The sequence below is a fragment of the Dermochelys coriacea genome, chromosome 4, assembly GCF_009764565.3.
Source record: "Dermochelys coriacea isolate rDerCor1 chromosome 4, rDerCor1.pri.v4, whole genome shotgun sequence".
NCBI lineage: Eukaryota > Metazoa > Chordata > Testudines > Dermochelyidae > Dermochelys > Dermochelys coriacea.
Genome location: NC_050071.1, coordinates 56,172,759 through 56,185,330, shown reverse-complemented (window position 1 = coordinate 56,185,330; position 12,572 = coordinate 56,172,759). Strand labels below are relative to the sequence as shown.

The window sequence follows — 12,572 nt, the reverse complement described above, 5'->3', positions numbered from 1 at the left end:
TTCCTACAGGAGCCTTTCTGGCTCGGAGGGATTCCCCTCCTCAGCCGCTGTGCTTCTACTTCCTGCTTCTCTAAACTACAACTCCCAGTAACATCTCCGGCAGCGGTTTGAAAGTGAAAACAAACTGTAGGTTACCATTTCTTGGCAGTAGTAGTAGCAGCACATGTCTTTTCTCTTTTGTTTTCCGCCTTGTAGCTTGGGTGTGTACAAGAGGAGCCAGCAGTAATCGTCGCCCTGAAGAAGGGGTCGGATTTGGAACCCTGGAGTTACTTTCCAGGAGCAGCTGTCGGGCCCTCTAGGGAGGCCAGAAAGCGACTCTCTGTAAGGAGCTAACAATCCAGATTATGCAGTAAAAATCTGCCTATGAGTCCCACATGCAACTTGACAACGTAAGGCCAGCTGCTGTTTCTGCTGCTCCCGTCCCGATTGCTGAGGAGGGAAGCACTCTTCACCCCCACCTGCTGCGGCCGTTTCCATTACCTACCTGTGGGGCAGTCTTGCCATGTGGGGCTAGGAGAGCTGCAGCGATTTTCTGCAGTATTAAGCAGTAAATATGGAGGCTGCTTGCAAAACAGATGGCGGGGAGCAGAGTCATCCCGGCAGCGGCGTGGAGGCTCCTGGGGGCACTTCTATGGACAGTTACTTGCGATCTCAGGGTTTATATAGAAAGCGGGTTGCCAAGGATGGATCCTGTCTTTTCAGGGCTGTGGCCGAGCAGGTAAGTAGTTATTTAATTTAAGTAACCAGAAGCACTTTGCACTTTAACGCTGGCGATACCTGGAGGAAATGGATGCCATTAGTGGGTGTTAATGATGAGGGTGAAAAACGAGAGAGTGGGGATTAAAGGAACACTAGCTCTGCCAAGGGAAAGCACCACATCTCAGGGAGAGAAGAGTTTGACATATTGGTATGTGTGCACAATCTTCCTGTTCCACTTAGGGAATTTAAGTTGAGGTTTTGAACACCCCTCCAGCCCAGTCCCAGCAGTGCATTTTTAGTGTAAAATTAGCACAAACTGGGATTAGCCACCTTGTATAAAAACAATCCAGGAAAGATCTTGAAAGCCCTTCCCTGCTGTAGATTGTGTGAATGAGTTTGCTGAAGTTTTGGAGTAAGATCATCATTATCTTCATGTCGCACTTTCCCCCTCACTTTAGTGAAACAGCATTTTGAAAAAAAGTGCCTTAAATACAAATAGCAGTGGGAGGACTAGTGCTTCAGATTCTGAGCCAGGTATCCTGCTCATTTTGAGTGTTGATGATTTATGTGAGTAATGTGTTCTTCCACTAAACTAAAATTTGGACTCTAATTGTTTAAAGTTATTCTGATGGTAGAAGTTTTCTTTTAAGGTGGTGATACAGGAAAAGGGGGAAACAAAGTCTGATGGACAGCTAGTACTCTGTCAATAAATATTCATTTCGTATTAAATTTCTAAATTTACTGTAAATTTTTGACTTGTCATTTAATTTTCAATAAGTAGCTGATTTAATTTTGTACAGTTGTCAGTTTTGAAATAAATATTCATCAAAATTAATTTTAAAAAAACTGATTCTTTCCAAGCTTACATTTAACCTATATTCATTACATCATCCAATTGTTAACTTCCATCAAGAGTCTTAAGAAACGGCAGCTTTTCTCTTCCTTTACCCCTCCCCCCCAGGTGTTACATTCACAGTCTCTGCATATTGATGTTAGGAACGCCTGTATAAATTATCTTCGGAAAAACAGAGAAAAATTTGAAGCGGTAAGTAAATGCCATTTTTCTTCCTAAGTATTTTCTTTCTCTTTCTTTTCCTAGCTCTGCCCTACTGTTTTGTAGCAGGGTTTCTAACAACTAGATTCTACCTAGGTAGATGTTTAAAGCAAGTGTTTTAAAAGGAATTGCTGCTTGTTCACTACATTGGGTGAAAAGCACAGTCCACACCAATTACTAAGCTTAACTAGTAAGAGAATTTTAGGGCAGTATACCACCACCTTAATAAAGCATAAATAAAACAGAGCAGGATAGAGCAATGATCAGTTACCCAGTCTTGGGGGGCAGGCAGGCTGTTTCTGTCATCATCAGGTCGCATCTGGTGAATGTTCTGCATTCATCCTCTTTTCCCCCCCTTGTTATGTACACATCCTTTATATCTTGTAACATCATTCAGGCACAAATTATTAAAGCTACCATATCTTTAAATATTGTCGTACATATATCATAATAACTGACTCCAAATCCTTCTAATACATTATTACTTATTCTGATAAAACTCTAATTGGCCTTTTCTTATCTTTTGTTTTTCCCCCTGTGCTACCCTCCTCCTTACTCAATCCAATAATTTTTTCAATGCTTTAAAGTGTTCCATTATTTCTTAAAACAGTTGTCTTATTCTTGTGTATCTGTTTCTTGTGGCCTTGGAGTTGCTATTTGATTATTTTTCTCCAGTCAGTATCCATCCTCCCTAGTCTGTCTTACTAGGGAGATCCACACCTGGCTAGTAAATCACACATCTGTCTGGTTTGCTTTGCCTCATTATCTTCACAGACCAAGAATCCATTGAAGATAAGGCACAAACCATCCTTATGATTTTTTTTTTTTTTTGCAACCTTTGAAGTTTTTTTTAGCAGATTCTAGACCTGTGTCATAAAACAGATACAGAAAGCACAAAAATTTGCTTTTACGTCTTCTCGTAACACTTAAATATTTATCTACTTTTCTAACACTGTTCATTATACATTTCTTTACAACTAATAACTAGACTCCATGAGCTTATTGGAAGATATACATTTATTGGAATGTGCCCTTCCCCCCCGCCCCCTTTAAAAATGTGTACTAACCATACTAAAATAAAAAGCTTTTCAGCTGTAGGTTTCCTGTGGTATTGCTCCAGACTATTAATAGATTGCTGAAGAATGTTCCCACTTACTTTATAGCAGTCATAATATAATTGTATAAGTAAATTCTCACATTTTGATGAGTATTACATTTTTACTATGACTAAGACTGAGATTTGATTAATAAGGTGTCATTGATATTAATGGATTTTTAAAGTGACTTTTTTTATTTTATTATGTGACGTGATCATGTTACATGGAGCTTTTCAAACATGTAAGAAACAGAGTTCCCCAGTAAGGGGCCTATAGTCTAATTCTTACAAGCAATTTATAGTTTTATATGAAATACCATATCTGTAGATGTAAATTCTGTAATTGCAAACCTCTGAAAAAAATCATGGAACATGATTTTTACATCCTATAATAATCCTATAGTAGCATTTGATTATTGTAATCAAAGGTAGTTTCAGTAGCATTTAGAGTTTGTTTACATTTGATAAATATTTGATAATTTAAGGGAACAATGATAATAGCAAAAAGAAAAGGAGTACTTGTGGTACCTTAGCGACATGCTCAAATAAATTTGTTAAAGCTTTTGTGAGCTACAGCTCACTTCATCGGATGCATTCAGTGGAAAATACAGTGGGGAGATTTATATACACAGAGAACATGAAACAATGGGTGTTACCATACACACTGTAAGGAGAGTTTTCAGAGTAGCAGCCCTGTTAGTCTGTATTCGCAAAAAGAAAAGGAGTACTTGTGGTACGTTAGAGACTAACAAATTTATTAGAGCATAAGCTTTCGTGAGCTACAGCTCACTTCTCCAAATGCATCTGATGAAGTGAGCTGTAGCTCACGAAAGCTTATGCTCTAATAAATTTGTTAGTCTCTAACGTGCCACAAGTACTCCTTTTTCTTTTTGTAAGGAGAGTGATCACTTAAGATGAACTATTACCAGCAGGGGCGGGGAGAAAACCTTTTCTACAAAACTACAAAAGGTCCATCCCCCCTCCCCCCCGCTCTCCTGCTGGTAATAGCTCATCTTAAGTGATCACTCTCCTTGCAGTGTGTATGGTAACACCCATTATTTCATGTTCTCTGTGAATATAAATCTCCCCACTGTATCTTCCACTGAATGCATCCGATGAAGTGACCTGTAGTTCATGAAAGCTTATGCTCAAATAAATTTGTTAGTCTCTAAGGTGCCACAAGTACTCCTTTTCTTTTTGCGAATACAGACTAAAGCGACTGCTACTCTGAAACGTGTCGTTATGATAATGGGTCAGTGCAGGAAGGAGTACACTATTCATACTCTTATTTATGTGTAAAGGTCACCATAGGTAACACACACAAACAAAGGTTCCATTGCCCACTTGTTAAATTTTCAAATAAGTACCTTTATGCTTTCTCCCATACTGCTCCATGTGCTTGAGAGGTACTCCTTGCAGACATTCACAGATCTTCCTCATTATTCTTCTTAAAACCTCCTTTGCCAAGATGCTTACAAAAAACTGGACAACAGTTAGGCTTTGGTGTGCTGAAACCTCTACCTATCCTGCTGACCAATATTGTCTCATTGTTTCTTTGTACTCCTACATCTGTCTCTCAGTATCCATCTGTTGCTTCTTGTGTTATGCTTAGAATGTAAGATCTTTGGGGCGGGAATCATCTTTATGTTCTGTGTTTGTATAGCACCTCGCATAGTGAGGTACTGGTCCATGACTAGGTCTCCTAGGTATTATGGTAATTAATAATCTAATAAACCATTTTCTGTCATTTTTACAGTTTATAGAGGGGCCATTTGAAGAGTATTTAAAATGTTTGGAAAACCCACAGGTATGTATTATTTAATTAAACTTACATTATAGAATATAATATCTAGTTTGGCTGACTGAAATTAGCTTAAGATATATCAGTGCATTATATGTAGAACATGTGTACAGACACATTTGATGTATGCGTACACAGTTTTGGAGTTTGAATTTATTTGAAGAAAATTATTTTTCAAAAATGACAATTTTGAAAGATCATAAAATTACATGTGTCCAGATGCTTGCGTCTGTATTATTTTTCTTTTTGTGTGGTATGACAACTGTGTATGGAAGAAGAGGACTATGGTTTCTTAAGCAGTTTTTGTTCTAGTGTCTGGCTTCATTTCCTTTTTTTCTTCTGTCAGTCTTTGTCACCACCACCAGCAGTGGTACCACAGTTGGCACAGGTGGTAGGCCTCTGCTTCCCACATGACTATATCTCTCTTGATGGTGTGTGAAATCTATGGAGTGAGAGAGACTGGTGTTCCAGGGAATATTAATTTACCTAGAGTACAATTGTTATGTTACCCTGAAAGGGAAACACATTTTTAAAAAATGAACCAAAACAGTTATGGTGGTTTTTATTTAACTTTAAATATTTTTTTAAAACCCAAATGTCGCTCCCTTGTGCTAGTGGACAAGCATCAGAAAATGAAACTGACTAGTTTTCTTTATATAAGCTTAAGGAAGTACAAATGGTAAATAAAAACCTAAATGGAAATTCTCTGTTTGTTATCTAAGGTGCTAACAAAGGTGAGGAGATTTGGTTTTTGAAAATATGATGTTTAACTCTCCAGAGTATAGGAAAACCAAAATAAAAAGAAAGTGTGCAATAACTACATTACTAGATCTATCTAATAAAATATTTTTTTAAGAGAGAGACATTTTTAATAACATGTACATGCACCCATTCTCAGAAGTCCTACCATGACCTTTCTGCCATTCCAAAAAGGTCATGAGACTGTATGGCCACCCAAGTGAACTTTTGTTCTCGGCTTCTAAAAATGATCTGCAAAGGAGAAAAAATGGATGTGTGTCTCTTTTACTTCTTTATGGCCTTATAGAAGACTTGAATTCCAGGACACTCATTCCAGTACCTCTTTGTAATAACTACGTTAAAGAACAGAATTTAAAATGTAGGTTTTGAGTGCCAGGTTGCTTTGATATTACTTCTCTAAAGGAGAATCTTGACAACCCATTCAGATTTGTTGAAGGAATAATCAAGAATGGATTAAAGAGAGCCATTAGAATTAATTTGGACTTTCAAAAAGTCTTTGATAAAGTTCTCACTGGAAAATATTGGAGTGTCAGAATTGCTTCTCTGCTTTACTCTTGCACTGGGTGGGGAATTGCGGAAGTTGGTAACTTACTGAAGTCCAAATGTGCCCCCTCTGTCCTGTTTGTGGCAGGGAAGTAATGGCTGCATAGAATCTACTGTCCCTCTTGCACATGGACCCAAGGTCCAGGGATGCTGTACAGGGGATTGTAGGTGGAGAGTATGATTTAATCCTCTTTATATCCTGTGTGGCTGTGGTAAGATCACTCACAAGCTGCAGTTACACTAGATAGGAACAAATTTTACAAGGGATGTCAACTATTGTAATTCAGGACAGTGGGCCCCTAAATGCCTGATCCAACACTCCCTGAAGTCCATGTTAGTCTTTTCATTGATTTTTTTTTTTTTTTTTTTTTTTTAAATGGGACGTGGATTATGTCCTAACTGCCTGGAGTTTGGAAGACTCTTCCCTTCCTAAATAGGCAGCAATATTATGTAATTGTCTAGTATGGGTGATTTATACTTTCTTCTGAAGCATCTTGATACTTACAAACAAGGTACCAGACTGGATGGACAGTTTGTAGGTGGAGAGTACAATTTAATCCTTTTTACATCCCGTGTGGCTGCAGTAAGATTGCCCACAATCTGCAATCACGCTACATAGGAATTCACATAACATCCCTTAGTTAAATTCGTTCCTATTACATTATGCTTTTTAAAGCATATTCATATGATACTGAGTTTAGAACATCTATTAAAAAAAGAAAAAAGGCATAGCGGGGAATAAATGAACACTGATAGACATGATTTTCTTATCTTCAGGGTAATAATGTACTCTTTCTTCTTGCTGATTAACTTAAGGGGCAGGGAGGGAAGACAGCAGATTCTTATCTCACTATGATACTTACAGGTGAATGTATGCAGCAATAGCAAGTGGGCAATACACTTGATATATACAATAAGTTGTTTGTCCTCTTTCCCGCCTCTCATGAGCAGTAATAATTGGTTATGAAACAAAAGATCTTCCAGGGTAAAAGGCAAGATTTTTGCACTGTCTAGGCCATAGTATCTTAGTTCCCCATTGTATTTAGAAATAGAAATAATAGTATGACACCTCTCCGAATGGGTGCTTATTTACGCCTGTTTCTCTTACTTTAATTTAAGACCTGCAAGGACAGTTTTAAAGGTATTGGGTAAAATTTTCAAAAGCACCTAATAGATTTAGGAGTGGTGACTTTTAGTGGGAGGTAGGCTTCAAAGTCAGTTTTCAAAAGTTTACCCATTGGTTTTCTAGGTTGACTGATGTACCTTTACATCTTTATTTTCATTACGTTTTGATCCCAGATTACATTTTCTTATGCATGATGATCTTTCATTCTATAAATTTGTGTAGAGAACAACTATGAAAAACCATTTCTATACACTATTCAAAGTTACAAAATCTGTGATTTTGATGTTCCATATTCCAAAATGAGTGTGATGACACAAAATAAAACCTTTGGCTGAAATCCAGGCTTAGAATGTTGTGTATTATCTCATGGAAATGATTTTTATTTTATTTTTTTTATCCAAATGTGTAATAAAACTTTTAGTTTATTTGAAAGAATTGCTTTGTTTTTCTTTTTCCATATAGGAGTGGGTTGGACAAGTGGAAATAAGTGCCCTTTCTCTTATGTACAAGTAAGCAAAATTTGAATACTATTTAATGAGTCATATAATGGGGGAAAAATGTAACTTACTTCAATTAATCAGGTGTGTATATATGAAGTATTCAGTTAATTAAACATTAATTGAAAAAATTGCTCTTTAAATAATGGAAAATTCATGTTGAAAACCAAACAATGTCAATGAAATATTACTTTCAAAGTACTAGGTGAGCTTTAGGTGCATGAAGTTGCATGTTACTTTATGTGAGGTTCTATGCAGTTTGCGTTCTAGGCAGCCAGTGAGACTGTTTTAGAGCCTTGAACTCTGGATAGATGAAAGATGATAGAACTGCTGATGAGGACATATTTAATCTCTCTAAGGACAGGCTGCTGGTGGTCTTGTTGCTTCATTACTTTTTGCTGGCTAGTTATGGGCCAGATTTATCCCTAGTGTAGACAGGCGAACTCCATTGAAGTCAGTCATTTCACTTGCTTGCACCAGTACTAAATCTGGATTTATGTCTCTAGGCAGAACCACTTACCTGCCCTCATAATTGGAGGGGGAAGTCTGGTGGTGAAATAAAAATAGATAAATTGCTTTGAAGGCAGGATATATTTGCATCCAGGACCCCAAGTGTTAAACACCTAGACGGACACACACAAGGGAACCTCCTCTTCTCATTAGCAAGTGGTGGGAGGAGTGTGGCGCTGGTATTTCCCTGCGGAGTGAAAAATGCAAGAATCTTTTCAGTTTCACCCCCCTACTGGGAAAGTGGCGGCAGCAGCAAAGGCACTGGCATGTTTAGAGGGGAAACCACCACCACGTCGTCTTTCTGGAGGAGGTGGGAGGAAAAATCGTGTTTCCCTTCCCCCTTTCTGAGAAAAGAAAGGGAAGCAAGAGGAGGTATACATTTCCAGGCATAGGGAGGGATGACAGGCTATGCTTGCGAGACACTAGTCAAGAAAAAAATGGAAAAATTATTACACAGTTTCTGCTCCATCCCAACCTTTGTTACTGGCCTTTTGTTGGCTGATGTCTGGTAATTTTTTCTAGATCTCCTGAAAAAAGATGGCTCCCTTGAAAGACAGAAGAACTTAACGATCAAGGAGATTTAGAATACATTTTTCCTTTCCAAACTATTTCTTCTTGATTTGTTTTTAGAATATTTCTCTCTCTCTCAAAATTTACCTCTGAACACACTAATCTTTCAGAGTTTTAGTGTTTCTGATTTAGACGAGGAGACGAAGAAATTGAAAAAATAGTGATTACTGAACAAAGAATTAAAATAGGTGGGAATTTTATCCAAAGGATAAATACAAAAGATAATGATTAAAGTTAAGATTATGACAGAGATTGATAACAACTTGGAAATGAAAAGTGAAGATCGATATTCTCTTTCACTCATACTCTTGTGGAACAGAAAAGGCAAATAAGATAGCATTTGGGTTTTAACTGTGAATTTTCCAGTTCTTGTTAGTTTGTATGACATTTTATGTGCTACTTTTTACGGTAATAAAAGAAAAAAACTTCTTTTTAAATGTGAATTTGGAATGATATAGTTTGGAATAATAAAGTTATACAATGGAATAGGCTCTTTGTGTGTTTGTGTTGAATCCTTCTAAGTGTGATATGGAAGAGGTTTTATTTCCGCTTGAAAAGCCATTACTGCATTTGTGCAACATCTACTTGGCAACACACATCTTTGTACAAGGTGAATCTCAGTGCTGGATTGACAGCTTTGGAGATGGAAATCCTCTAACTGCACAACAGTTTAGTGTGGCAGGGATAGTCCAAACTTCCTCATGTTGCCTCAACAATGTCCTTCAACTCTGTTATAGGAATAAGGAAGCAGCCCAGTCTCCATGCCCGTTAATATATTATTATTTGTATGCAAAGCAACAAATGAGTTTCAGCCAGTTACCATATTTCATTAGTCATTTGACAAGAAGTGAAACAAAATTAAGAGGCCTCTATACACTGTTATTTTTACTTCTTGATTATAGTACTTTAACCATTTGTAAACTAGTGGAGTGAGAAGTTCTATGAGAATTTTTAATAGTTACTTGGGAGAGAAAGGAAGAAACATCCTGATTTAAACTAAACTACCTTCTGCATTTGTCCAGATTGTTAATGCTTTGGTATTTATAACTCTGAATTTTATGGTCTGATGTTTCCAAGTTTAACTTTTACTGGTTTCATACAGAGAGATTCTATATTAACTGAGTATAATGGAAAAAAGAAAAGGAGTACTTGTGGCACCTTAGAGACTAACAAATTTATTAGAGCATAAGCTTTCGTGAGCTACAGCTCACTTCATCGGATGCATTTGGTGGAAAAAACAGAGGAGAGATTTACACACACACACACACACACACACACACACACACACACACACACACACACACACACACACACACACACACACACACACACAGAGAGAGAGAACATGAAACAATGGGTTTATCATAGGTTTCAGAGTAGCAGCCGTGTTAGTCTGTATTCGCAAAAAGAAAAGGAGTACTTGTGGCACCTTAGAGACTAACAAATTTATTAGAGCATAAGCTTTCGTGAGCTACAGCTCACTTCATCGGATGCATTTATCATGCACACTGTAAGGAGAGTGATCACTTAAGATAAGCCATCACCAGCAGCAGGGAGGGGAAATATTGTTTAGAGGAATAATATTGTATTCATCTGCAAGGTTCACTTGTACTTTGGGCTGGTCGAAATTCTCTGAATCTATTTTTGGGCAGAAAATTGAGGGTTGAGGTTTTGTTTTGTTTTTTTCCTTTAGTGCCTAGTTTCCATGGTGTGTGTGGGTTTGTTTGTTTTTAACCAGAAAACTGACATATTTTGACTTAGAAATACTACTGTGGTACTGCATGGAAATCCTAGTTCAGTTGTCTCATGACCCCATTGTCCTCTATGGACTGGGTTTCCCCAAGATGTACTGTGGCCTAGGATTCCCATGATGCACTGCTTTCCCCTTTGCAGGCGGGTGAAGGACCATAGTGCACCATAAGAGGATGTAGTCCAATCAGAGAGTTTAGCTTATAGAGGAAAATAAGACGAGGCAACCAAACTATAGCTCCTATGAGGTACTGCATTAGGAGTTCGAAAATATTTTGTTTATTTGAATTTCTGCTGAGAAAATCAATTTTCTGTGCAAATAATCCCTTCTCTCCCCCCCCCCCCCCCCACTCTGCTTATACTAATGTTGCTCACTATTCTTGTATTCTTAGATAGTCCTTGACTTTTCACTTGAATTCTCACTTTGAATATATTTTTCACTTGAATTCTTGTTTTTACTAGGAAGGATTTTATAATATATCAGGAACCAAATGCTTCTCCTTCACGTGTAACTGAAAATGGCTTTCCTGACAAGGTAAAACAAAACCAACCAAAAATTATTTTTATGACTAATGTAAGATGCAATTATCAAATAAAATGTTCTTAAAGCAAATAGGTAATCATAAGTCTCATTACTCAATACACAAGTTATATGTATTTTTAATAGCCTCGGACTTGTTACAGTTTGAGTGTCACAACAGTCTTCTCTTTGTAATGAAAAACAGTAAAATTTTTAAAACAGTGTGGCCCTTAGTTTTCGACATTTAATGGAACAATAGAATGAAATCCATAACATGTCTACAGAAATAACTCAAATTGTAATATGTTATCTTTTGGTAGCTATTCAGTTAAGTATTAATATATAGTTGGTTTATTTAAAAAGGGGTCTTAAATTCCTTAGTATTGTACAAGTTTATAATATCAAATTATCCGCTACAAATCAAATCTTACATACATTTTTCTGTATTAGTAGAATTTTTCTATTTGACTAGATCCAGTGAATATCCACAGAAAATTATAGTATCTTTTTTTTCTCTCTAGTAATTATGAAGCCCTGAAAATTTTGCAGCACAGTACGTGGGCACATTGCATCTTTTTAAATGCAATTCTGTGGTCATTTTATAAAGTTAACATGAAAAATTACTTTCTCTCCTCTTCTCTAGGTACTACTGTGTTTTTCAAATGGAAATCACTATGATATTGTTTATCCTATAGAGTACACAGAAAGAGCTGCTTTGTGCCAATGTAAGTACTATTTTTGGTAGGTAAGCTTTGCAGTAAACTATATGGTTTCACCAAAGGCACCCAAAAGTGATTGCCATTTGTTCTGAGCTATTAACAAATCTTCATGTAGAGCTCTTTTTTCCTTTTGCTTAAAGTATAGTTGTACCTAAACCTGCCATTGTAGCGATGTCGTTTTCAACTCATGTAGAACTACAGTCAACAAAGGCTGCATGATCCTGACCAGAGATTTGGATTATGATCTTGTCATCTTTTGAGACATGATGAAATTGATTGCATATAGTAAAGGAAAAAGAGAGAGATCAGTATTTATCATTTGTAAAGCTAAATGCAAAAGAAATAGAAAAGGATAGCCTAGGTTAGTTCCTCTTTATTGGGCCTGGATACTCTATCATTGAGACTTCAACCTCCTAATTCATAGTGAATTGCATTATCAGTTGGCCACAATGCTAGTTTTATATCTGTACTCTAAACAATAAGAGAAAATTTGTCAATGTTAATCTTGGAGTCCTTGCATGTCTGAATTTCCACTTAAGTCAGGTGTGTTAATGAGCATGAATGAGAATTGAAGGGTTAGGCCCTAAGTAAAATAAGCTTTTTTTTTTTAAACTGGATTTTTATTTTTTATTAGTATTGCAGTAATGCCCAAAGGCCTCTGTGAGGTATTGGGGCCCATTGTGCCAGGCACTGTACAGACATAGGCCTTCATTCTTCAATAGGGCACAGTGTGCATGCCCCTCCAATTGCACAACTGGAGTCAAAGTCACTACCCCAAAGAGCTGAGGGCTTAGTTTTTAGTACTGCTGAACATCCACAGTTGAAATCAATGGGAACTTCAGGGGCTCTGCACTTGTAAAAATCTGGTGCTTATAATCTGTAAACTGTTATTCCATTTCTTCTTCACCTAACATTTCAAAAAGTTTTCT

At 37.1% G+C, this 12,572-nt stretch overlaps 1 protein-coding gene across 1 annotated transcript in view; it reads left to right on the top strand.

The window, feature by feature from the left end:
- Positions 1-12,572, top strand: part of OTUD4 (OTU deubiquitinase 4) — a 42,671-nt gene that overhangs the window by 2,279 nt on the left and 27,820 nt on the right. Inside the window, exons 2-7 of the mRNA XM_038400022.2 lie at positions 196-718; positions 1,661-1,744; positions 4,606-4,656; positions 7,541-7,587; positions 10,867-10,939; positions 11,568-11,649. Of these exons, the coding sequence (XP_038255950.1) occupies positions 554-718; positions 1,661-1,744; positions 4,606-4,656; positions 7,541-7,587; positions 10,867-10,939; positions 11,568-11,649 (502 nt within the window). The 5' untranslated portion in view covers positions 196-553. The remainder of the gene's footprint in view (positions 1-195; positions 719-1,660; positions 1,745-4,605; positions 4,657-7,540; positions 7,588-10,866; positions 10,940-11,567; positions 11,650-12,572) is intronic.